The sequence below is a fragment of the Oratosquilla oratoria genome, chromosome 37 (assembly GCF_046742065.1).
Source record: "Oratosquilla oratoria isolate Oo_2021 chromosome 37, ASM4674206v1, whole genome shotgun sequence".
NCBI classification, from domain to species: Eukaryota; Metazoa; Arthropoda; class Malacostraca; order Stomatopoda; family Squillidae; genus Oratosquilla; species Oratosquilla oratoria.
The window spans coordinates 29,073,222-29,101,054 of record NC_134813.1 but is presented as its reverse complement, the minus strand read 5'-3'; the positions used below and the strand labels follow the sequence as shown (position 1 = coordinate 29,101,054).

The window sequence follows — 27,833 nt, the reverse complement described above, 5'->3', positions numbered from 1 at the left end:
TGATGATTAATTCAGCTAAAAGCGTCGCGGCCATTTCTAACTCGAGGCTTTGCAAGAATGTTCGAATGTCAATTAGGCTGAGATTAACATTCATGAAGAGTTTGCATTCTCATCTGCATATCTAAACCCCAATTGTTTGCAAATATGACGACGCTACGTGCTTTATTCTGGCTGACGCCAAACTATTTCATTTAGGTTAAACGACGTCTCCGTGACAAAGAGATTAATTTTGGGTTTGCTAATACACTAGTCCAAGAGGCAGGATCTTCTTCCCTGCTCATCTTTCTTTGCACTTTCACCAAGAAGATAAGGTGAAGCGAATACTCCGGTTGCAGCACTATCTTTCCGTGGATGAGAATTGAAACATTGAAAAATATACTCGAATCCATATTTTGCTCTTTACCTCACCCTGGTTATTTTATTCCAGATATTTACGAATATATAAATATATGTATATATATATGTATATATCTGTATATATATATGCATATATATATGTATATTTATATATATATGTGATAAGTATTTTAGACAAATTATTTGGATGATGGAGAACATATATACAGGGGAAGGCTCGGAACCCTATACACTCTAACGTTTCGTTCGCGAACGAAACGTTAGAGTGTATATATATATATATATATATATATATATGTATATATATATATATATATGTGTGTGTGTATATATTTATATATATATACACATATATTGGTGTAATTAGGTAGCAGGTTCTCATGTAGACAATTTTGATTGAAGTTCACAGCAGCTTTTGCGTTCACGACTTTTTGGCTGAGTAATTCTACATCTCTGACGATGGAACGGTGAGCAATGGGTAGCTCCCATAAAAGATGTCCGAAAGACATTGAAAGTTCTTGTAGACGAAGAACACCTTATTATAACAAGCTTTCGACCTACATAGGTCATCTTCAGGTTCTAGTACAGGCAAAGAAGGGAACAGTTTATATATGGAACTAAGGTACACACGTTCCATCGTCAGAGATGCAGAATTACTCAGCAAAAAAGTCGTGAACGCAGAAGCTGCTGTGAACTTCAATCAACCAATATATATATATATATATATATATGTGTGTGTGTGTGTGTGTGTGTGTGTGTGTGTGTGTGTGTGTGTGTGTGTGTGTGTGTGTGTGTGTGTGTGTGTGTGTGTGTGTGTGTGTGTGTGTGTGTATACATATATATACATATTTATACACATATATATACATATATATATATATGTACGTATATATATAGAAATATATATATATATATATATATATATATATATATATACATATATATATATACATATACACATAATACTGATGACCCACTTTCGGAGAAAAATAAGCGAAGATATAGAGATCTGTATATTTCGATCACTTACTGTGATCCTCTTCAGCAGATATGAATTACAGAGTAGAGAACAGTGTGTATTTATACTAAAACAATGAGGTAAGCTAGAAGGGACGGGGGCTCATATATATATCACATATATATCACTGGTGAGAAATGTAGTAACAAATTTGTAAATCACAACTAGCACCACATTCGGGAAAAGGAAAGCTGAATACGCGAGTTTATATATTTCGACTGCTAACTGCAAATCTCCTCAGTAGTACTACTGAAGAGGATTGCGTATTCAGCTCTTTCTTTTTTCCGACTGTGAAGGTAGCTGTGATATATACATACGTACATATATATACATATAATATATTATATATATATATATACACCCATATATATATATCTCTATATATATATATATGCATAAACATAGGTATATATATATATATATATATATATATATATATATATATACTAGATATATATATATATATACTAACTGTTGGTTAAGGAATACCAATTGCGACGGGATACTATTAGAATGTTGAGTCATTCTCGCTGTAGTTAGAGCGGTAATAAATAAATTGTATCATTTCTGTTGGAATAGTGGGTCAATGCCCTCTTGAGGCAGGCGCCTATGATGGATTCCTTATACTTATGGATATTTATTTCCGCCACTCATGCAGAACCCAGGGATACTTTCTTTGATGGAAATTGAAATTTCAGGTCGTTAGCCTGTTTAAGAAGTACATTCAGGAAGAAAAGGGGGCCTTATATACTTTTTTATTTGTAATATCAAGGTTAGATTTCTCCACCAATTTCCTCCTTGCCTTCACAAAATTGCCATCACAGTAACAACAGCAGCTTTCAAGATTGTTAATCTCCTGGAGTACTAAGTCTTTCAAGGTATTTATAAAAAAGAGCATTCCACTTATATAAACAGCTTTCCTCGGGAGCACACAACGGGGACCTTTTTGCCGCAGAGCTCTTCAAAGTGATTACAGAGATGTAGATTATGGGTGTGGCGTCACTCCAATATACTTTGTTCACGATATACCTGGTAGTTCTAACAGTTGGAATATTGGTGAAGGGGGACTGCATGGACTGACGCGATCGTTCTTCCTACTGAGGCATCCTATGCGAGGTCAAGGATGTCTCGGGCAGACGACAGACTGTAACGGTTGGTTGCACAAACGATGAAAAGAACTTGACTAAGTCTCACAGAGCAGTCGTTTATTTTATGCAAAATCACCCCCAGTAATACCCATGAATCTCCAAAGGTAATTAGAACTAAAGTTATCGTGGCAATTCTTCAAGTCACTTTTCAATATCCATGCATTACAGCCGTACAGCAAGACAGGTAGCAAGAACGACTTGAAGATTCAGATCTTAGTTCTCCTGCAGCACCATACACTTGAGTATAGTGAGTCCATAGCACCGTAGGTCATGCCAATAATACGAAGGACTTCCTGACAAGGCCCGACACTATTGTACTTTGCACTGCTAGTGTATGTAAAGCTTTCCGAGATCCCAGTGCCCTCACCAGATACACGAACAAATTGAACTGTGTCATCCAGTTAGCCTTCAAACGCTTCGGCCTTCCTCTTGTGTTGGGACGAAGACGGACCCACCCTACCTCGCTCCTGAATTATCAGGAAAGAAACAGGGCGAGCTTATTTCACAATTTACAGCACTCTGTGTTTTAGAGTACATAACAGGCATCAGGTCAATGCCCCTCTCAGGATTCACACGGATCCGCAGGAAATTCCAGAATACTTTACGATGCACTGAGTCAAACGTCTGCTCGAGATAACATGCCGGTCTCATTTCCCTTTTCATACAGAGAATGAACAGATACTTCTTCCAGTCATATAGAATGGTAACAGACTGCTGAATGGCAGACAGCACCGTATGAAACCCACAAATTAAGGCCTTCTCTCCAATTCAATTTTCAGTAACTCCAAGGTGGCACTGCATATACCAGCCATATTTCCACCTTTCAATTTACAACCTACGGTACTCAGAGGAAACGGAGTTTCATCTACCAGTGGATTAGTAACCACCATCCGAATTGTATCATTCCTGTTGGAGAGCTGGGCGCTCGGAGAGCTCAGCCATATACACCTGGTCAAAGCACTCAGCCTAGAGAGTTCTAAACGTCTTACATTAATTTTCCATCAACTGTTAGGACAGAGTTTACCATGATCATGAAATTTGGAGTAGCGTCTTCATGGCTCAGTAAATAGGCACAAAGCTATTTGCATTTAAATGACTCTCGACACCCTCGGCAATTATCTTGAAATACATATCCTTGGCCTTTCTCATGAAAGCTCTAGTCTGTCGTTTCAGAGTTCTATATAGGTCGAGGTCCCCTGCCAATCTGGCAGCACAGATCATGCCAATATTCCCCAGTGTCACACGCGGGGCTACACCCCTCCTCGATCTTGGATGCTCTCTAGTGTACTCCTCGACAGCTTTAATTTTCACGTTTGAAAGTACCTCACTGCTCTTTATGGTCTTCAAGGACGACAAGTATTTTAAAGCGGTTGAAGACTACTATAGCATACGCTTGAGTCAATGTATCATCTCTGAGTTTCTCCAAATAAAGTCCTTGTGGATTACATCTCAGGATTCTCCTGAACTTGACACAATTTCTGAGTATTATGACCAGCGTCAATGATCAGTCCCCAAAAAACTCAGCACTTCGGCAAATCCTGCAGTTCTGTAGGATCCTTCAACAACTATTAACAAACATTTGATCGATATCCTTTGCTACTCCTTCAGCATTGGTAAACCAAGTCCATCGGTGTGGCTCTCTTCTCTGGAACCAACAACCAGCAATACTCAGTCTTCCGAAATTTGCAAAATTCATAATGAGAAGCCAATGCATACTTTATAGCCAACTCTGTCGTTGTCATTAACCGAATTGAATTTGCACAAAACAAATGTGCCCCGTGGTGAACACTGGTCCACCATAGAGTAAAGCTTGGCATAGAACATCTTTCTTCAAGTTCATAGGTGTCCTTCAACTTTACCTTCAGCACACGACCATCAACCAGAATATATTTTGTAAAGGTGTACTGTAATCAGCTAGACATGAGTACAGCTATCCCCTCGAGCTGAATACCATCGCTGAGTGCCCATCAGTAGTACAGTAAGTGTAACATTCACTACTGATTTCATTTCTGCTCAGTCTCCTTAGCTCAGAGAGAGACCGTCGATAGAAAGAATATTCGATCTTCCTTGGAGAGGGAACGAATGCTTCAGGCGGCCATACGGAGACTCCGCCGGAAGTTACCCTCAGGCCCAGCTCGACGTGCTTGCTCATCGGAAATAGCAACAAAGTCACTCTTAATGACGGAAACTCAATTACAGAATATTACGAAACTTGCTTCATGTCTTCTACTTCCTCCTCCTCACCCTTCTCTCCTTCAGCTATTTTTTTTTTTTAATAGAACAAGGCATAGTGACACCGGAGTAAATAATAAGGAGGATATTTTGAGCGTTCTCAGTGTCGTAGTAAGGATCAAAAGGGTTACCTTTCCTCTCGTCTTTAGAATTAAAGTGTCACGAGATCCATGAACAGACAAATAAACGGTAGAAATTGTGTTTCTAGAAAACAGCCACCATAAGTTTCCGGAAATATTCTTTATTTAGAGTTCGATGGGACATGGCAATAAATACGTAAGGTCAAGAGGGTCACTAAAGCGCGGGAGGACTACAGGGGCAGTCGGTCTCTAGTAACGCTGTGAGGTTGCGACGACTTAAGAGTCGTTCTCGTCTGAGTCTTGGGCTCTCCTCTGCTGCTCGGCGAAGGCGATCTGGTCGAGGGCGTGCTGGGGCACCGGGTGGAGGGGCAGGGGGGCGACGGGCAGGAGGACCGACTCTGGGCGGTAGCCGAACTCGTCGGCGACGAAGGTCAGGGGCACGAAGGTACCGTCGGCTAGGCGGTAACTGCGAAGAACATCAACGGTAGAGTAGGACGCGAGACTACAAAAAACTTAATCAGTATATACATACAGAATCTTAGACAACACCACGGCGAAGACGACGAAGACTTACTTGAAGGCGCCCTGCATGACGGAGCCTCCTTCGGAGCCGTGGGACCCGACGGTCTTGACGGCGATGCCGTTCTCGGCCTCGAAGTCCAAGGAGTGAACTCCCAGGGCGTCGGGCTGGACTCTGACGTCCTTGAGGGTGGCGACGAAGGGAAGTGCTTCGGCAGAGTCGTCGTCAGGCCTGGGGGCGGCGTTGGCCAGGGCCAAGAAGACGCAGAGGGCGGCGACCTACATCAGGATAAGAAATGGTATGAGGTGTCTTCCACTCAAAAGAGGCAAATCTCGAGGCAGCTCTTACAAGTAATTTCTAATTTTTCAGAAAGTGGCTTCCGACGGCTCGACCACAACTTACCGACTTCATGTTGATGCTTTCGATGTGGAAGAACTTGTGTCCGTAGCCAGGTCCTCCTCGTCCCTTATATACGGCTCAGGGAGGACGAGACCCCCATTCGCCCTCCAACAAAAAACCCTCCCCCCGCCCTCAGCAACTTTTTATCTTATCGTCGAATTAGAAGCCCTTGGCGGATTCCGCATGGAAAATGGGAACATTATTGTTGATATTAATATTCATTTTCTAATATACGCATTTGTGGATATGAATCTAGATACATCTCTTGGTTATGGCATTTCAGTCAAGACTTATTCACTGGGGTCAATATCGCATCGAAGAGATGGATTCATAACGGTGGTAAAGTATAAATCTAAGGACAGTAGAAAGGAGAGATTGCAGCAGTTAAGAGTGATTAACATTTTATTTTAGAGTGGGGACTAGTTTCTAATATATTTATATATATATTCATATATATATATATATATATATATGTATATATATATATATATATATATGTATATATACATACATACATACATATATATATATATATATATATATATATGTATATATATATATATATTTATATATATACTGTATGTGTGTGTGTGTGTGTGTGTGTGTGTGTGTGTGTGTGTGTGTGTGTGTGTGTGTGTGTGTGTGTGTGTGTGTGTGTGTGTGTGTGTGTGTGTGTGTGTGTGTGTGTGTGTGTGTGTGTGTGTGTGTGTGTGTGTGTGTGTGTGTGTGTGTGTGTGTGTGTGTGTGTGTGTGTTTCGCAGAAAACCACTCGGGAAATAAGACACTATGAATCAAACATTTTCGTCTATTCAGACATCTTCAGGGAATACAGAACAACAATGGGTAGGAGCATACACCTTACATAGAAAAGTAATAGGCAAGACAACATCGCTTAACTTTACCTTTCTTTCAAAAGTGCCTGAGATTAAACATGATCTGATTACGTTTCTCTGAGGTAAAATCCTTGTTTTTGCTAAGATTGTTGTCTTGGACCAATTAATATTATGGTTTTTTAATTATTCTATGATGAAACAAAGCACTCTTTTCTTAGGCTGATCACACACACTTTATTTGTGTTAAGAAATACTTGTTTCTATTTTTTATTTTTTTGGTCCAATATTAAATTTATGACAAATTTTGCAAGGAGATTTATACACTACCCCGTTATTGATAAGTTGTCTGTTTTTAATTAAGTTTATTCTTATGGTGTTGTATTCAAATGCTATTTTGACATCTAATTTTTTTAGGTGTTCGTGATTTTCTTGTTCTTCATAATGTGCTCTGTGAAAACGTTTCTTAGCGGTATTGTGACATTGATTAAGATTATGAAGGGAATATTTCAACTTTTCTATTCCGGATGGTACTTATTTCATCATAAACGAATTTCGGATTTGAAATCCAGTAAATTCTCAAGTCCACGAAAATAAAAACAGATCCTTTGCCATTGATATGATGATTAGAGTAATAGCGAATATATGATTTTTTCTTTTTTGTATAAACTTTTGTTTTCAATATTCTATTATCTCTTACTGTTTCTACATCAGAAAAGGGTAAACTAATGTTATTTTCTACTTCAATAGTGAAATGATTGAAGGGCAGCAATGAATTTAGTTTAATAAAGATATTATTAAAGGGTAAGTTATTGGGCCAGAAACACAGAATATCGTCTACAGATCTGAACCAAATAAATTTTATCTTTGATAGTTGGTAATAAAAATTTCTCAAAATACTCCATATAAATGTTAGCTAAGACAGGCGATAATGGGTTCCACCATAGTCATCCCAAAAGTCTGGGTGTAATATTTCCCCTCAAAAACAAAAGAATCATTTAAACAAAAACTTATTAATTTAACAAAATTCTTACAAGGGATCATCGATATTTTTACCCAGAATATTTGGAACGAAGGTTAAAACATCTTGAACTGGGATATAAGTGAAGAGCCCAGTGATATAAAAAATAACTAATTGGTGAGGATAGTCAGTATTAAGAGATTTAATTTTCTCAACTAAGCCTTCACTATTTTGAATAAGAGTCAGAGATAGTACCTACTAAAAAAGAAAGGTGCGTCAAAAGCCACTTAGAAAGTTTGTAACTTGGCCTATAAGTTTTGATAAGCCCATACATATGTAGTGTTGAAGGTTCTTGTGTCGAAATTTCGTTGATCAGACATTCTCTACCTTTTAGCAATTTCCTCATTTCTTTATGGATATTTTCATTTAACGCTTCACTAGGATCTTTCTGTTCACAATATGTATTTCCATGAGGGGGACTATGTCGTGACACATAGGTAAGATGAAAAAATCCCACTGTCGGAGAAATTAAACAGACTAAGAATATAATTAACTGTATATTTCGACCACTCTCTGTGGTCCTCTTCAGAAGATTATGGATTATGGATTAGCTAGGTAAGACCACCCGCTCGCGCGGGATCGGTTTTTGTGGGAGGGGAAGAACGTCTGTAAGAAAATGAAAAGATAGTAGCGTATAAAAGAGGGCTATTCCCAAAATGCGCTTTTTAGTGAGCGATTATGGGCGGTTGGTGGTCGTGGCTCGGGAAAAATGGGCAGGGAACTTGGACGGCGGCGCCGACGCCTGTGATTAGAATTACCAAAAGTTGAGAAAATGGTAGGAGGTGTAGTAGTAAAGGTGGAAATACGGAAAAATCTTTAGTGGGAGGTAAACTGGAGTGATACTTTTGTTATAAAATCCTTCAACACTATACAATGAGAAAGAGGGGGATATCTATTAAGGAAGGAAGGGAGAAGACAGAAGATAGAGATGAGTGAAGAATGGTTGTATATGGATGATACTGTGATGCATGGACTGGAGTGGGTGGGGGATGGGGGGTTAGGGAGTGGTTATGTGTGAATGATATTTTGACGGAGGCCGAAGGGATTTCATGCAGAAACCACAAGGAAATAAAGATCGGAATTTTATTTCCCCGTGGTTTCTGCATGACCATTTAGTCACGCGTTTTTGTGATTATTTTTGCTATATATATGTTATGTATATATGTATCTATATAAATATATACATATACATACATATATACATATATATATATATATATACATATATATATATGTGTGTGTGTGTGTGTGTGTGTGTGTGTGTGTGTGTGTGTGTGTGTGTGTGTGTGTGTGTGTGCATGATATATATATATATATATATATATATATATATATATATATATATATATATATATATGTATGTATATATATATATATATATACATATGTGTGTGTGTGTGTGTGTGTGTGTGTGTGTGTGTGTGTGTGTGTGTGTGTGTGTGTGTGTGTGTGTGTGTGTGTGTGTGTGTGTGTGTGTGTGTGTGTGTGTGTGTGTGTGTGTGTGTGTAAATATATATATATATACATACATATATATATATATATATATATATATATATATATATATATATACATATACATATACATATACAAGAAGTAGAGGAAAGGATAATGAAGGGGAGTAATATCTGATTAGAAAACGGGTTTTTGCTTCCTTGTGGAGGGTGCAGCGCCCTATATCAAGGGTCATCAAGACGTAAGCCATCTGGAGTCGCCTGCGTTTAACACGTAGCTCTTCCTATTTTTATATGTAGCCAGTGCACATGCTCTAAATGCTAACTGTACAAGCTTTGGAGCTGTTAGCTGTATTAGACATTGCCCTGGTAGTTTTTACATACTCGGGATACTGTACATTTTAATACAAAGATTCCTCTAATTGATTACTCACATTGTATGCAATTGCTGACATATGTAGATGTGTGTATGTTATCTTTCGTTTACATTCGCACGTGCTTAACAACATAAATTTCAGTGTGTATCATTGTCGGCCAATGAAGATGCATTTTTATTTGATAATGGTGAATAAGTAGATTAAAAGCAGAGTTGAAATATATTAAGATAATACACTGTGCTCGCTTGCCTCACTATATAAGTATGGCTTCAAATAAGCTGACTAATCATACTGCCAGCTTAGCACAAAAAGATGGTTTGTACTATCCTATTCATACAACCATATCAAGCGGAATTATAAAACCTATTGTTACCCCCCTAAAGGCAGCAGCTAGTCAACATGTGGACCAAGACCGTGGTGAACCCCACACAGTCATGTGCAAATTTAAACGATTGGTTTCTTCCCGACAGGTCTGAGTGCCGGTTGGTTCCGATGCCAGCTTCTGCATGGTCTCCTCCTCCTCCTCCTCCTCCTCCTCCTCCAGGTCAAAGCCGATCCAAGGTAAACAGCAAAGAACTAGAGGAACTGCACTCCCCCGATAACCTGCAAAGCAATGAGTAATTATGCGCAGTGGAGGATATGCTATCCGGTAACATGTCTAGGTAAATGCCAAGGCCATGGATACTGTACCTTGCAGAAAACCAGTGGAGATAAAATGTCAGGGGACCAAACGTGTTCGTCTATTAAGACATCTTCAGTGTGCGCAGAAAAACAAAAGGCAACAAAAGAATTACAAAAACATGAAAGTAGGACAGCAGAGTTCAACGCCAAGGTTAGGAGCTTTGCCATAGAACAAATGTGACGTCGAGTCAGCTACACTTTCATGTGACTTTGTTCTGTTTGCTTGAGTTGATTATGGTTCAGTCGACTCGATGAACTAACGCATCTTTCCAAAAAGTCAGTTTCTATTTCATATGGCTGAATTCACAACGAATTTTCACTCACTCCATTCTCTTCACTCATCTTTTCTTTCTCACTCCTTCACGTCGTCATCATCCCCTCTCTCACTCACTCACTCTCTTTTGGATATCCATACACTATGAGTTACTTCCTCACTCTAATCCACTCCCTTACTCGTTCACTCCCACATACGTCTTCACTGTCACTCTAACTCATTCTCCCTCATTCCCTTCCTCTATCTCCCACTCTCTTTATCTCTCACCTGCTCATTATCCTTACTTTCTCACTTACTTCATCACACTCAGCTCATTTCTCTCATCCATCAACTTCTCTATTACTCACTCTCTTGTTTCATCACACGCATTCTCTCCCACCTCCCTCTTTCACATTTACTTAATCACTCCATTTTATTCACTCGGACATTCCCTTCGTCTTAGTTATTCTGCCTTACTCTCCGGAAGAGTGATTTAGCAACTAGAGTTCTCTCACTGACCGGTCTCTACCATTCGCTCGTTCAAACCATCCTAGTTTCTTTTTCTCATGCATATATTATATCTCACATTCACTTATTTGCTCCTTACCACTCTTCAGAATTTTTTCTGTTCACCCTTATGGAGTAATTGTATAATAAGCTATGTAGTCAATATTCTAAAGGACGGTTTTTTAATCTTTTGATGACTCCAGAACCCAATGGATTGTCCAATTTGGTCCCATACCTCCTTCACGTGACTGTCGAAATAATCATCACCATTCCTATTAGTTACCAGTATGACTCCTAAATATCCCAAAAGCTTGAATTTACTGTATATAGATATGGATAGCTAGGAATAGAAAATTGAATAAGATCATAAGCATTGATAATTTTATCATATTCATTTACAAAAAACAACATCAACAAAGAAATGACAAGTACACAAACAGCTACATCTAAGCAGCCACAGCTCGTTTTGAAATATGGAATCATAGGGCTAGTTGATAATCTTACATTCTACCCAAATATAAATTAATACAGTACACAGAATAAATATCAGTACTCAGAGATCGAGACTCATCCCCCCAGCATTTGGTTGCCATAGCTCCAAGGGGTATGGATACCCCGGTTAAGATCCCCTGTTCCAGATATTTATGTGATATCCCTGCGGACCAGAGTTTCGCAGCTCTCTTTTATAATTAGAAGCTAGTCCCCACTCTAAAATAAAATGTTAATCACTCTTAACTGCTGCAATCTCTCCTTTCTACTGTCCTTAGATTTCTTCTTTACCACCGTTATGAATCCATCTCTTCGATGCGATATTGACCCCAGTGAATAAGTCTTGACTGAAATGCCATAACCAAGAGATGTATCTAGATTCATATCCACAAATGTGTATATTAGAAAATGAATATTAATATCAACAATAATGTTCCCATTTTCCATGCGGAATCCGCCAAGGGCTTCTAATTCGACGATAAGATAAAAAGTTGCTGAGGACGAGGGGAGGGTTTTTTGTTGGAGGGCGAATGGGGGTCTCGTCCTCCCTGAGCCGTATATAACTGACGAGGGGGACCTGGCTACGGACACAAGTTCTTCCACATCGAAAGCATCAACATGAAGTCGGTAAGTTGTGGTCGAGCCGTCGGAAGCCACTTTCTGAAGAATTAGAAATTATTTGTAAGAGCCGCCTCGAGATTTGCCTCTTTTGAGTGGAAGACACCTCATACCATTTCTTATCCTGATGTAGGTCGCCGCCCTCTGCGTCTTCTTGGCCCTGGCCAACGCCGCCCCCAGGCCTGACGACGACTCCGCCGAAGCACTTCCCTTCGTCGCCACCCTCAAGGACGTCAGAGTCCAGCCCGACGCCCTGGGAGTTCACTCCTTGGACTTCGAGGCCGAGAACGGCATCGCCGTCAAGACCGTCGGCTCCCACGGCTCCGAGGGAGGCTCCGTCATGCAGGGCGCCTTCAAGTAAGTCTTCGTCGTCTTCGCCGTGGTGTTGTCTAAGATTCTGTACGTATACACTGATTAAGTTTTTTGTAGTCTCGCGCCCTACTCTAACGTTGATGTTCTTCGCAGTTACCGCCTAGCCGACGGTACCTTCGTGCCCCTGACCTTCGTCGCCGACGAGTTCGGCTATCGCCCAGAATCGGTCCTCCTGCCCATCGCCCCCTTGCCCCTCCACCCGGTGCCCCAGCACGCCCTCGACCAGATCGCCTTCGCCGAGCAGCAGAGGAGAGCCCAAGACTCAGACGAGAACGACTCTTAAGTCGTCGCAACCTCACAGCGTTACTAGAGACCGACTGTCCCTGTAGTCCTCCCGCGCTTTAGTGACCCTCTTGACCTTACGTATTTATTGCCATGTCCCATCGAACTCTAAATAAAGAATATTTCCGGAAACTTATGGTGGCTGTTTTCTAGAAACACAATTTCTACCATTTATTTGTCTGTTCATGGATCTCGTAACACTTTAATTCTAAAGACGAGAGGAAAGGTAACACTTACTACGACACTGAGAACGCTCAAAATATCCTCCTTATTATTTACTCCGGTGTCACTATGCCTTGTTCTATTGAAAAAGAAAAAAAAATAGCTGAAGGAGAGAAGGGTGAGGAGGAGGAAGTAATTGAGTTTCCGTCGTTAAGACTGACTTTGTTGCTATTTCCGATGAGCAAGCACGTCGAGCTGGGCCTGAGGGTAACTTCCGGCGGGGTCTCCGTATGGCCGCCTGAAACATTCGTTCCCTCTCCAAGGAAGATCGAATATTCTTTCTATTAGGATATTAGATAAAGTGTCTCTCTCTGAGCTAAGGAGACTGAGCAGAAGTGAAATCAGTAGTGAATGTTACACTTACTGTACTACTGATGGGCACTCAGCGATGGTATTCAGCTCGAGGGGATAGCTGTACTCATGTCTAGCTGATTACAGTACACCTTTACAAAATATATTCTGGTTGATGGTCGTGTGCTGAAGGTAAAGTTGAAGGACACCTATGAACTTGAAGAAAGATGTTCTGTGCCAAGCTTTACTCTATGGTGGACCAGTGTCCACCACGGGGCACATTTGTTTTGTACAAATTCAATTCGGTTAATGACAACGACAGAGTTGGCTATAAAGTATGCATTGGCTTCTCATTATGAATCTTGCAAATTTCGGAAGACTGAGTATTGCTGGTTGTTGGTTCCAGAGAAGAGAGCCACACCGATGGACTTGGTTTACCAATGCTGAAGGAGTAGCAAAGGATATCGATCAAATGTTTGTTAATAGTTGTTGAAGGATCCTACAGAACTGCAGGATTTGCCGAAGTGCTGAGTTTTTTGGGGACTGATCATTGACGCTGGTCATAATACTCAGAAATTGTGTCAAGTTCAGGAGAATCCTGAGATGTAATCCACAAGGACTTTATTTGGAGAAACTCAGAGATGATACATTGACTCAAGCGTATGCTATAGTAGTCTTCAACCGCTTTAAAATACTTGTCGTCCTTGAAGACCATAAAGAGCAGTGAGGTACTTTCAAACGTGAAAATTAAAGCTGTCGAGGAGTACACTAGAGAGCATCCAAGATCGAGGAGGGGTGTAGCCCCGCGTGTGACACTGGGGAATATTGACATGATCTGTGCTGCCAGATTGGCAGGGGACCTCGACCTATATAGAACTCTGAAACGATAGACTAGAGCTTTCATGAGAAAGGCCAAGGACATGTATTTCAAGATAATCGCCGAGGGTGTCGAAGGTCATTTCAATGCAAATAGCTTTGTGCCTATTTACTGAGCCATGAAGACGCTACTCCAAATTTCATGATCATGGTAAACTCTGTCCTAACAGTTGATGGGAAATTAATGTAAGACGTTTAGAACTCTCTAGGCTGAGTGCTTTGACCAGGTGTATATGGCTGAGCTCTCCGAGCGCCCAGCTCTCCAACAGGAATGATACAATTAGGATGGTGGTTGCTAATCCACTGGTAGATGAAACTCCGTTTCCTCTGAGTACCGTAGGTTGTAAATTGAAAGGTGGAAATATGGCTGGTATATGCAGTGCCACCTTGGAGTTACTGAAAATTGAATTGGAGAGAAGGCCTTAATTTGTGGGTTTCATACGGTGCTGTCTGCCATTCAGCAGTCTGTTACCATTCTATATGACTGGAAGAAGTATCTGTTCATTCTCTGTATGAAAAGGGAAATGAGACCGGCATGTTATCTCGAGCAGACGTTTGACTCAGTGCATCGTAAAGTATTCTGGAATTTCCTGCGGATCCGTGTGAATCCTGAGAGGGGCATTGACCTGATGCCTGTTATGTACTCTAAGACACAGAGTGCTGTAAATTGTGAAATAAGCTCGCCCTGTTTCTTTCCTGATAATTCAGGAGCGAGGTAGGGTGGGTCCGTCTTCGTCCCAACACAAGAGGAAGGCCGAAGCGTTTGAAGGCTAACTGGATGACACAGTTCAATTTGTTCGTGTATCTGGTGAGGGCACTGGGATCTCGGAAAGCTTTACATACACTAGCAGTGTAAAGTACAATAGTGTCGGGCCTTGTCAGGAAGTCCTTCGAGTTATTGGCATGGCCCACGGTGCTATGGACTCACTATACTCAAGTGTGTGGCGCTGCAGGAGAACTAAGATCTGAATCTTCAAGACGTTCGTTACCTGTCTTGCTGTACGGCTGTAATGCATGGATATTGAAAAGTGACTTGAAGAATTGCCACGATAACTTTAGTTCTAATTACCTTTGGAGATTCATGGGTATTACTGGGGGTGATTTTGCATAAAATAAACGACTGCTCTGTGAGACTTAGTCAAGTTCTTTTCATCGTTTGTGCAACCAACCGTTACAGTCTGTCGTCTGCCCGAGACATCCTTGACCTCGCATTGGATGCCTCAGTAAGAAGAACGATCGCGTCAGTCCATGCAGTCCCCCTTGCTCTTTTTTATAAACACCTTGAAAGACTTAGTACTCCAGGAGATTAACAATCTTGAAAGCTGCTGTTGTTACTGTGATGGCAATTTTGTGAAGGCAAGGAGGAAATTGGTGGAGAAATCTAGCTTTGATATTACAAATAAAATCAGTATATAAGGCCCCCTTTCCTTCCTGAACGTACTTCTTAAACAGGCTAACGACCTGAAATTTCAATCTCCATCAAAGAAAGTATCCCTGGGTTCTGCATGAGTGGTGGAAGTAAATATCCATAAGTACAAGGAATCCATCATAGGCGCCTGTCTCAACAGGTCATTGACCCACTATTCCAACAGGAATGATACAATTTATTTATTGCCGCTCTAACTACAGCGAGAATGATTCAACATTCTAATAATATCCCGTCGCAATTGGTCTTTCTTAACCAACAGTTAGTTTATATATATACATATATATATATATATATATACATATATATATAAAAATATATATATATATATATATATATATATATGTACGTATGTATATATCACAGCTAGCATCACAGTCGGAAAAAGGAAAGAGCTGAGTACGCAATCCTCTTCAGTAGTACTATAGAAGAGATTTGCAGTTAGCAGTCGAAATATAGAGACTCGCGTATTCAGCTTTCCTTTTCCCGAATGTGGTGCTAGTTGTGATTTACAAATGTGTTACTACATTTCTCACCAGTGATATATATGTGTATATATATATATATATATATATATATATATATATATATATATATATATATATATATACATATATATATGTATATATATATATATATATATATATATATATATATATATATATATATATATATTCGTAAATATCTGGAATGAAATAACCAGGGTGAGGTAAAGAGCAAAATATGGATTCGAGTTTATTTTTCAATGTTTCAGTTCTCATCCAGGGAAAGATAGTGCTGCAGCCGGAGTATTCGCTTCACCTTATCTTCTTGGTGAAAGTGCAAAGAAAGATGCGTAGCTTCCCCACTTCAATATCTGTTTTATTTGCGGGCAGGGAATAAAAATCCTGCCTCTTGGACTTGTGTATTAGCAAACCCAAAATTAATATCTTTGTCACGGGGACGTCGTTTAACCTAAATGAAATAGTTTGGCGTCAGCCAGAATAAAGCACGTAGCGTCGTCATTGGGGTTTAGATATGCAGATGAGAATGCAAACTCTTCATGAATGTTAATCTCAGCCTAATTGACATTCGAACATTCTTGCAAAGTCTCGAGATAGAAATGGCCGCGACGCTTTTAGCTGAATTAATCATCATCATAAAAAGAAATACTTGCCTTCTTGTCCACATATGTATTTCTTAGAAAAGGAATGGCGACCTAAGTGATAATGTTCCTATTTCCAACGCGCTGTCTGTACAGTGCAGCTGTTTCAAGAAGAGGAGAAAAAGTTGCGGAGGATGGGAGGAGGCGTTTTTGTCGGAGGGCGGTTGGGGTCTCGTCACCCCTGAGCCGTATATAAGAGACCAGGACCCAACAACGAGCACAAGTTCCTCCACATTGAAAGCATCAACATGAAGTCGGTAAGTGGCTGCCGAGGCCGTCACAACCCACGTTCTGAAAAATTAGAAATTGTTTATAGGAGCTGCCTCGGGATTTACTCTTTTAGATGGAAGAGGTGTTATATAATTCCTTGTCCTGTTTCAGGTCGCCGCCCTCTGCGTCCTCGTGGCCCTGGCCAACGCTGCCCCCAGGCCCGACGACGACTCTGCCGAAGCACTTCCCTTCGTCGCCACCCTCAAGGACGTCAGAGTCCAGCCCGACGCCCTGGGAGTTCACTCCTTGGACTTCGAGGCCGAGAACGGCATCGCTGTCAAGACTGTCGGCTCCCACGGCTCCGAGGGAGGCTCCGTCATGCAGGGTGCTTTCAAGTAAGTCTTCGCCGTCGTCGCCGTTATAGAGTCCAAAATTATGAGAAAGCATAACGACCTGACTTTTCCGGTCGAGCAACCTTGTTCTAAGTCATTTTTACTTGTAGTTACCGCCTTGACGACGGTACCTTCGTGCCCCTGACCTTCGTCGCCGACGAGTTCGGCTACCGTCCCGTGTCGGACCTCCTGCCCGTCGCCCCCCTGCCCCTCCACCCGGTACCCCAACACGCCCTCGACCAGATCGCCTTCGCCGAACAGCAGAGGAGAGCCCAGGACTCAGACGAGAACGACTCTTAGGTCTTTGGAGCCTCGCTGTGTCTCCAGAGACCGATTGCCCCTGCAGTCTTCTCGTGCCTTAGTGACCCTTTTCACTATTTATATTTATTGCCATATACCATTGAACTCTAAATAGAAATAAATTCCTGGCTCTTATAGTGGTTGTTTTCTAGAAACACAATTTCAATAATTCATTTGTCTGTCCTTGGAACACGTAATACTTTTATTCCGAAGATGGAAGGAGATCCTCCTGATCTTCACTTCAACATTGAGGAGCCCCAATATATCCTCCTTCAACTTTACTATGGTGTCACTCTAATTTGTTCTGTTGAAGAAATGCAAAATTGACAGGAGAGAGATGGGTGAGGAAGAGGGAGAGAGAATACATGACGCCAGTTTCTTTGCACTCTGGTATTGGATTCCTATCATTCCAAGGGACTTTGTTGCCATTCCCTAGGGGCAGTCACAGATCTACTCTAATGAAAAAACAAATACCAACAATGTACTGTACACAATTCCAAACAAAGAAACAAATGATCAAACACTGTGGAATAAATCAACGATAAGCAATTTTGGAATCAGTGACGTGTTGTGGTCAGGCAGAACGAACGTCATGACCCCGATTTTGAAATCTGAACATCCTCACTTTCATCTGGAGACAGCCTCGAGGGGCTGAGATTCGGCCTCCAGACCAGGATCAAGTTCTCTATCTACTTCATTTGTATTTCTTCTGGCATTTCACATAAGGAAAGCTGATATCCGGTAACTGCTCCCCTCCTTCTTTTGTTATGAGCCAGTCACACAGAAACTACCCTACACCAATGCAACACAGAGGGTATGTGCGTCAAAACGTCATAGGATGTGGGAATGAAAGTCCTCTTCCCTTTGCGTACAGCTGCCGTACAGCTGTCCCAACCCCAGCGCTGTGAGCTTGGTGTGGATAGGAATGTCACCAAGGTGTACCCGAGAAGAGCTCTCAAAGCTAGACCACGTCCTCATAAAACCAAAGATCTCACCAAGTATCGAATGAGAAACATGTGTCGTGTAAACTCATTCAACAGGAAAATGTACTTGAAATAAGAAATGAAAATAAAATTTTGCATGCAGGCGGGTCATCACCTGACAGCTGTCTTTGCAACAAATGGACGCCAAGGTTCTGCAACATATTTTCACGTTTTTCATGGACTCGGAAATTTGCCTTACGAAGAGAGGCTTAGGCACCTAAACTTACACTCTCTGGAAAGACGCAGAGTGCGGGGTGATCCAATAGAAGTGTTTAAGTGAATCAAAGGCTATAACAAGGGTGAAGCAAACAAGGTCATCATAATAAAGCAACAGGGCAGGACTCGCAGTAATGGGTATAGATTGGACAAATTTAGGCAAGATCTGGTTTACTAATAGGGTGGTCGATGAATGGAATAAACTTAGTAACCATGTAGTAAGCGCTGAAATTATCAGTTATTTTAAAAACGATTAGACAACTTTATGGATGGGGATGACAGGTGGTGATGGATACGGAGCTGCCTAGTGTAGGCCTTATGGTCTCTTGCAGTCTCCTTTATTCTTATATTCTTATGTTCTATGTTCTTTTCTGTGCATAAACTTGACCAAGGTTTCTGATATCTGTATATTGACAGGTTAGATTCGCAATGTGTTCATGACTTTCTCCTCAGAATCCATCTCCTTTTGTTTGTTTTCTTGTCGGGGAGTTGTTTTTGAAATTCCGCATTCGTCTCCTGTTTCCTTCGATTAAATTTGCTTAACTTACGCCTCACCCGCACTATTGTATATGCCACAAAATTTTGGTAGTCATTGTTTCTTCTTTAGAGTAGATTTGTGATTCTTCGGAAGTGAAACTAATGTCCCTATTACTGGAGGGAACCAATTCCAGGGTGTAAATGATATGACGGGGGAAAAAGAATAAGGAGAAGAGGTTGGATTCTGTCAGGGAGGAAATGAGGGTCTTTTGTTCTAACATCTTTGAAATTGTTTTTCCAGGAAATTAACAGTATGAATTTTCTCAGTTGTTCTTTATTTAGAGTTCGATGGGACATGGTAATAAATATACATGGCAAAAAGGGTCACTAAGAGTCGTTCTCGTCTGAGTCCTGGGCTCTCCTCTGCTGCTCGGCGAAGGCGATCTGGTCGAGGGCGTGTTGGGGCACCGGGTGGAGGGGCAGGGGGGCGACGGGCAGGAGGTCCGACACGGGACGGTAGCCGAACTCGTCGGCGACGAAGGTCAGGGGCACGAAGGTACCGTCGTCAAGGCGGTAGCTGCAAAGAACATCAACATTAAACAGGATCATGTCAACAGAAAAATAAAATCAGAAGTCATCTTTAGATTTTTTTTAACAATTAACGGCGAAAACGACGAAGACTTACTTGAAGGCACCCTGCATGACGGAGCCTCCCTCGGAGCCGTGGGAGCCGACGGTCTTGACAGCGATGCCGTTCTCGGCCTCGAAGTCCAAGGAGTGAACTCCCAGGGCGTCGGGCTGGACTCTGACGTCCTTGAGGGTGGCTACGAAGGGTAGTGCTTCGGCAGAGTCGTCGTCAGGCCTGGGGGCGGCGTTGGCCAGGGCCAGAAGGACGCAGAGGGCGGCAACCTGCAACAGGGTAAGGGGCATGACGTTAATCTTTGTTTAAACGATGAACCTTGAGGTGCCACGTTTACCAAGACTTGGTCGAAAGTCGACCTACGAGGACACCATTTATCACCACTTACCGACTTCATGTTGATGCTTTCGATGTGGAAGAACTTGTGCTCGTTGTTGGGTCCTCGTCCCCTCATATATATATGGTTCAGGGTGGTCTTGACATCCCCTCCCTCTGCCCTCGTCCTTCAACCAAAATGCCGCCCACCTTTCTCCGCAACTTTTTACCCTTTCATGGAAGCAGGACAAGCACTACCATATACATATACATATACATATGCATATACATATACATATACATACACAAACACATATACATATACATATACATATACATACATATATACATATACATATACATATACATATACATATACATATACATATACATATACATATACATATACATACACATACACATATACATATACATATACATATACATATGCATATACATATACATATACATATACATATACATATACATATACATATTCATATACATATACATATACCTATACATATACATATACATATACATATACATATACATATGCATGGTTTAGGACATTATTTCCAGATGAATAATAACCTTTACAGGAGTAATCGCGGTCTCCATCTGGTGATAATTAGTTCAATGACTCTCCGACTATTGAGAGAATGATTCCGCCGACAGGAGTAAACTTTCACTGCCCACAAGGACGATCTTTGCTTCTAAAAGACTTTGTTCTGGCTAACGACGGACTGTTTCATTCAGATTGGAGGAATCTCATCTAAATAGTAAAGGGCTAAGGAATCATCTTGATTGTTCTCTCATCTCGATGGGCCCTTGACTTCCTTTAATGATGAGTCTAACATCTTCAAGGGTTTTGTCCTGGTTAACGCCAGATGATGTTTTTCACTTCGGAGGAATATTTTGGTATTGCAGTGATAACTACGGCTCCATTCTAGTCAGTTTCCTTTCGTCAATATCAGGTTAGACTGTCAAATGCTCATGAAAGTCCGGGATGCATGACGAAGTGAGGAAAAGAAATCTGCGATTAGGTGCGTTATTTCACCTTAGTTCATGACGAATAGATTCATATCCAGAAAATTTCACTTCATTTTGTCGAGTTTCTTAATCCTACTCTCTTCAATTCAAAGGGCTGAGGTGACGTTCTGTCATTTGAACGAAGGTAATCGTAGCCATAAAATAAAGATTCACCTCTGCTACGTTTGCCTGAACGCAATAGGTAAAGTGCGTCACTGCAATGAGAGTTTAGGTGTCCAATAAGAACACATTCTATTCACCTACCACTTAGAACACGAAGTTGTTTTAACTATGAGTTGGTATTTAGCAACAGCACTTCAACCCTTGGGGTCAATATCGCGCCGAACGGGTGTGGTGAAGGCAGTAAAGGACGAGGGCAGTAGAACGGAGGGAAATAGAACTAAAAAAGTTATTAGTAGTCTATTCTGAGTTAGGATTAGTCTCGAATCACAAAAGAATGCTATGTGCCTCGGGTCCGTTGTGATGTTCTTCTTAAACGGGTTGAGGTCCACTTGAACCTGAAGGACCCTCGGACATGTTCGCGAACGCATCGCGAGGTTGGCAGTTTCGCGATAATTTGGGTTAAGTGACCACAAGGTTTTACATTCATGTAGGGTATCTGGGTCATTGTAGGAAAGAAATAATCGAGCCGCTAATGATACTGTGTAACGTCACTCAGTAATAGATAAGTATTTCACATTTTTGTATAGTGGTATTCTGTATTTTGGTATGTGCAATATGTATTGGTATTTTTGTTTACTAATATTTGCACTGTGATAGTTTGTTATTCGTTTGTAAGTAGTCCTTCGAACACCTCAACAACTGACTATAGTGTCTGGGCGAACCCCTTCATTATACTTTGTAATATGGCATTATGTATTATCATTATTCATTAACAGTATATGTATTGTAATCGTTCGTTGAGTTCGTCATGTTGTTTCGTTGATTATTATTCGTAAGTTGATTAAATATGTTTAGGATAATGTCTGCTTTATGCAGGTTTCTGTTTTTATACCACTCAAAAGATCAAAACTGAACATCCCACTTCCCATATTGTGGAAAGTGAGAAACCCACTGGTAGGGTAAGCCCTGTCAACTGCGGCAAGCCGCTGTTTGTTTGTTTTTTCTTTTTTCTTTTTTCTTTTTTAAGACTCATGTTTGAGTCGCCTCCCCGTCTGGCCAGGGCTGTCGGGAACCAACGCAAGAAGCACGCAGCTGGTTCCCGGAATCGAACTCACGACCACCTCCTCATGAGTTCGATACGGTATCCACTGGGGTACCGCGCGGTCCCTTTTGTACCACTACTACTAGTAATATATCATACCCACACAAAGCGTGTATCTTTCCCACATAACACACATCTTTATTCCTGCAACTGTCCCCGTATCCTGTGTATGACCTGCACAGGTGTTACTTTTTCAAAGAAAGGAAGGATAAAAAGTTGTAGTCGGTAGGAGGCGTTTTTGCTGGAGGGACGAGTAGGGACGACCACACCCTGGCTGGGCCGTATATATAGTGAACAAGGACCCGACAACAAACACAAGTTCCTCCACATCCAAAGCATCAACATGAAATCGGTAAGTGATGGCTGATGATGTGCTTGCGGGCCACATTACGTATTACGAAAGGTGTATTATGAAATCTGTACCTCGAGTTCACCATTTGAGGCTAGGAGGCGTCATATGACCCCTGGTCCTGTTTCAGATCGCTGCCCTCTGCGTCCTTCTGGCCCTGGCCAACGCCGCCCCCAGGCCTGACGACGACTCCGCCGAAGCACTCCCCTTCGTCGCCACCCTCAAGGACGTCAGAGTCCAGCCCGACGCCCTGGGAGTTCACTCCTTGGACTTCGAGGCCGAGAACGGCATCGCCGTCAAGACCGTCGGCTCCCACGGCTCCGAGGGAGGCTCCGTCATGCAGGGCGCCTTCAAGTAAGTCTTCGTCGTCTTCGCCGTAGTGTTGTCTAAAGTTCTGTATGTACATACTGATTTAGTTTTTTTTTTTTTTTTTTTGTAGTCTCGCGTCCTACTCTAACGTTGATGTTCTTTGCAGTTACCGCCTTGACGATGGTACCTTCGTGCCCCTGACTTTCGTCGCCGACGAGTTCGGCTACCGCCCAGAGTCGGTCCTCCTGCCCATCGCCCCCCTGCCCCTCCACCCGGTGCCCCAGCACGCCCTCGACCAGATCGCCTTCGCCGAGCAGCAGAGGAGAGCCCAGGACTCAGACGAGAACGACTCTTAGGGCGTTGCAGCGTTGCGGCGCCATTTAGACCTTACTACATTTGTCATATATTTATTATCATGCAGCACCATGAATTGTAAATACACTGTGAGCACTTAACATTTTTTTTATTGAACAACATTCCAATGGAAACCGTGTGAATTAGCTATCTGTCAGTAAATTCTGTAATGCCTCCATCCCGAAGATGAAGTTCATCGATGACTAATGAAATACATCCAGTCCAGAATATCTAGAGTTTTAAATAGATGATGTATAATATGCACTTAGTTAAGGCAAGAAGAAACTGGACGATATTTGGTTGTCTTAGTCCATATACGATTCTGTATATACACACGTATGCACGCATACACATAAGCACGAACGGACGCATACACTCTTACACACCCAACCATCCACACATACACACATACACACACACACACACACACATGGCGCTGTGGTTAGAGCTCTGGCCTGCCACTACGGAGGTCCGGGTTCGACTCTCGCCCGGGGCTGAAATAATATCATTATCGCAGCGCTGAGGGGTGTTACTCCAACTCTCGTGGGCGGGGAGTTGGGGGTGTGTGTGTGTGCAAGGTCATAGCATTACCCATAGATCGGACCTACGAGCTCTGAGCTCTCTTCCAGGAGGGAAATAGCTGTCGATCACGAGTCCAACACGTGATCCAAAGACCAAGTGAATACACACACACACACACACACACATACACACACACAAACACACACACACGCACACACACACACACACACACACACACACACACACACACACACACACACACACACACACACACACACACACACACACACACACACACACACTACAATTAGCTAAACACACACACGTTCACATGATCAATTCAGCAGCGGACGCGACAACACAATGAAGTCACTTTTAGAACAGTATATTTCATTATTTTGAAACACCATAAAGCTAAGTGGAAAGTGTCTAAATAGAGATTATTCTTAGAACATAGAACAATTATCATAAGGCATGTTCAGAGGGATAAAAAATTGGGAGCCTATTCTATACTCTAAAAGATTTATTAGGCGGACGCAGCGGCACTTGGAAGACATTTTTAGAATAGTATATTTCATTGTCATGAAACATCATGTAACTAAGTTTAATAGTAGGGAAGTTATTAAAATAAGTTCTATAATTTCAAGAGCAAACTTTGCCATGACCCATCAACTTTGCTCAGAAATAAGAAATTGTCCAGATTAGAAAAAAATGGCACTCTGACATATGAGATGGATCAACTTGTCAGTAAAACAGATGAAAACGACACCAATACCAAGTCAAATGAGAAAAAAAATCGGAGAATTTATGGCTGTTTGAGAAGATTGGTTTCTAACCAACAGAAGTGCGCGGTTAACTTTATAGATCATGGAGCAGAAGAAAAATGAAGTCAAGATAGATTGAAAGATTTGATGAAAGTTATTAATTAACGTTAGACACGTAATGTACAAAGCCAAGTGTAATTGATGCTAATTAGAAAAAAGATGACATCATCTCCCGGAGGGAACGTCGGGAGTAAGAGCTCCAGGACGCTAGAAAAATGACCTCCACGATTGTGGAAAATGACTCGAATGCAATTGATCAGATCAAGAATGTGTTTAAGCTGGATCTCCAAATGAAGGATATTCGTCTACAGTAAAAATGAAATTTAATTAAGTCATGAACCAGAGCAAACAAGGTAATCACCAGGTCTTGGAAGTTATGAGATAATGCCAAATTGAAGAGCCTTTGGATGAAGAGAGGTGATGAATGAGTCAAAACAGGGGAACTTGTAAATGAAGCCAAAGATATAAACGAAAAGAGGATTTTTTCTTTTTTCAGAGAGAGAAAGGTGGGGGGAAGGGTTCTAAATCAGAGACAGAAAATGGCTTATAAACAGAGGTGGGCGAGATAATGTAGGCGGAAGCGCAAAGGAATGAAAAGTAGTTTATGCTAACGTAGATAGTTTGATTTTCTCCAGATTGGAAAAAATTGCTGTTTTGGTGATTAATTAATCTATTATGTTGTTAGAAACGATATAACGGTAGAAGAAGAGAATCTGAAAAGGGGGAAGCTAAATCAAGACACTTGATATTTAATTAGAACCTGAGAGAGATATCATGGTAACGTATGTTCTTTCCACAATAATGAAAATAAATATCAGGAAATATTGTAAGACAGATTTTTCCTCCTAAAAATGTTTAGTTTTTTTTTTGTGCTACACTTCAGTTGCAAAGGGGCTCACTTGGAGGAATGAGAAGGATTGGTTGTGAATATTTCTGGAGAAATAGACTGTTAGATTTAGCAAAGGATAACAAACGAAGAGAGGTAGAAAGGAATTTTGAAAAGGGTATCACTGATATGTGCAAAGATTAACCAAAATTATTCTTTAGATTGACGGGGAAGAAATCTTCAGGCTAATAGTGGATGTTGAAGTTTTTGAGAAAGTATCAACTGAAGCTGAAATAATGAATGAAATTTTCCAGTCTGCTTTCACAAAAGATGGAGATTTTTTACAGAGGAAGCAGATATTAGCAATGATATTGGACTAGAGTATATAAACATTGAAGTCAACAAACTGTTAAAACTAGGAATCACTGGATGTGAGAAAAGCCTTGAGATACAAAGAGATCTCAAACTAGATATTTGAAGTATGCAAGGAACAGTTGGAGGACGAGATCAATAGTCCATTTGTGTGTTCATTAGAAGAAGGAGAAGTGGCGCAAGGTTGGAAAAGGTCTACTATTTTGCCAACATATGAATGAGAAAGTAAAGGATAAAGAAGATAAGTTGGACTCCACCAATACTCAGATGAGGATCAGAAGGGTCTCTTTTCTTTCCACCTTTGGAGTAGAAGTGGTACGAGGTCCAAGAATGAAAAAAAAAATAATAATGATAATTGGTGTGGTGCTTCCAAAAAATAAACACTATACGCTCCCTGAATTGTACTGTATTTAGACTTTGTTGGGACATGGTAATAAATATACATTACAAAAATGGTCAACAAGAACAGAGAAGACTATTAGTGCTGTCAGTCTCCGGCAACGCTTCGACGAATTAAAAGTCATTCTCATCTGAGTCTTGAGCTCTGAGTTGTCTCTGCTGCTCGGCGAAGGCGATCTGGTCGAGGGCGTGCTGGGGCACCGGGTGGAGGGGCAGGGGGGCGACGGGCAGGAGGTCCGACACGGGACGGTAGCCGAACTCGTCGGCGACGAAGGTCAGGGGCACGAAGGTCCCGTCGTTCAAGCGGTAACTGCGAGTAACATCAACATTAGATAAGTTCATGCAAACAGAAAACAAATTTGGTATCTATGCATAATATTCAAAACCACACGTCGGCGGAAACGAAGTAGACTTACTTGAAGGCACCCTGCATGACGGAGCCTCCCTCGGAGCCGTGGGAGCCGACGGTCTTGACGGCGATGCCGTTCTCGGCCTCGAAGTCCAAGGAGTGAACTCCCAGGGCGTCGGGTTGGACTCTGACGTCCTTGAGGATGGCGACGAAGGGGAGTGCCTCGGCGGAGTCATCGTCGGGCCTGGGGGCGGCGTTGGCCAGGGCCAGAAGGACGCAGAGGGCGGCGACCTAAAAGAGGACGAAGGGGCATGACGCCTCATTCTCAAAGGCTATAAACCTCGAAACGGGGCCTCTATAGAAATTCTTTAATCAGCGGTGATGTGGCATGTTCGTGACTTACCGACTTCATGTTGATTCCTGCGATGTGAAGGAAATTGTGCCCATATTGAATCCCCCTCCCTTTATATAGGGTTTAGGGAGGGCAGGACCTCAACCGTCCCCCCAACAAAAACTCCTCCCGCTCTCTGCATCTTTTTATCCTCTTTCTTTTTAGCAGTTGCATCATTACAACCCACACTTCTTATCGATGTCCATGCTAGATAAACTGCGTCCTTATCTCATGGAGCAGTCAGTACAACCAGAAGGATTGCAATGATTCTAGTCTTGAATATCTTAAGAAGGTCACTGAAGCTCAGTTGAGTTCGAACGTATTGTAACGCGTAGGACACATTCTCACCTACCAGTCCAGACGGACTATTTGATCGCCAATTACAAAAATAAACCCATGTCCATGAGCTTAGAAAGTAGTACTGAAACAAAAGAATTGTATGTTTTTCTCGGCTCTGCATAACTTCGAGCTGGGAATGCTCAAGCTTGTAAATTCTTCCAGGAGTCGGGAAAGGGGTGCGCCCAGTGTCAGTTCGACAAAGCCGAAGAAGCGAGGTGACACATTAGCAGTTCAGCCTGCAGCAGGCATACTTTCCCGGACGGGAACTGAAACATCGGGAATCAAAGAAGTATCTATCTATCTTTCCTCCATTTAACTGCTTCGCATCTAAGGTGGGTCTGCAGTGTAGAGAAATTCATTTTTCTCTTGGCAGCGCCAGAAAAAGGACGCCCACGGCGCAACCTCCTCTTCC

General features: G+C 41.7%; 4 protein-coding genes across 4 annotated transcripts; 1 reads left to right on the top strand and 3 right to left on the bottom strand.

Annotated features, from left to right (window-relative positions):
• Positions 1 to 5,111: 5,111 nt before the first annotated feature.
• Positions 5,112 to 5,766, bottom strand: LOC143019402 (cuticle protein AM1199-like). The gene is made up of 3 exons (XM_076175037.1): positions 5,758 to 5,766; positions 5,410 to 5,633; positions 5,112 to 5,301 (listed from the first exon to the last, which is right to left on the bottom strand). The coding sequence occupies exons 1-3, from the start codon at positions 5,764 to 5,766 to the stop codon at positions 5,112 to 5,114; spliced, it is 423 nt and encodes a 140-aa protein (XP_076031152.1).
• Positions 5,767 to 19,562: 13,796 nt separating this feature from the next.
• Positions 19,563 to 20,212, bottom strand: LOC143019401 (cuticle protein AM1199-like). Its single transcript, XM_076175036.1, has 3 exons — positions 20,204 to 20,212; positions 19,861 to 20,084; positions 19,563 to 19,752 (listed from the first exon to the last, which is right to left on the bottom strand). The coding sequence occupies exons 1-3, from the start codon at positions 20,210 to 20,212 to the stop codon at positions 19,563 to 19,565; spliced, it is 423 nt and encodes a 140-aa protein (XP_076031151.1).
• A 2,518-nt stretch (positions 20,213 to 22,730) lies between these two features.
• On the top strand, positions 22,731 to 23,401 carry LOC143019400 (cuticle protein AM1199-like). The gene is made up of 3 exons (XM_076175035.1): positions 22,731 to 22,739; positions 22,867 to 23,090; positions 23,212 to 23,401. Exons 1-3 carry the CDS (start codon positions 22,731 to 22,733, stop codon positions 23,399 to 23,401), a joined length of 423 nt encoding a protein of 140 aa, XP_076031150.1.
• Positions 23,402 to 26,456: 3,055 nt separating this feature from the next.
• Positions 26,457 to 27,103, bottom strand: LOC143019398 (cuticle protein AM1199-like). Its single transcript, XM_076175034.1, has 3 exons — positions 27,095 to 27,103; positions 26,759 to 26,982; positions 26,457 to 26,652 (listed from the first exon to the last, which is right to left on the bottom strand). Exons 1-3 carry the CDS (start codon positions 27,101 to 27,103, stop codon positions 26,457 to 26,459), a joined length of 429 nt encoding a protein of 142 aa, XP_076031149.1.
• Between the last annotated feature and the right edge of the window lie 730 nt (positions 27,104 to 27,833).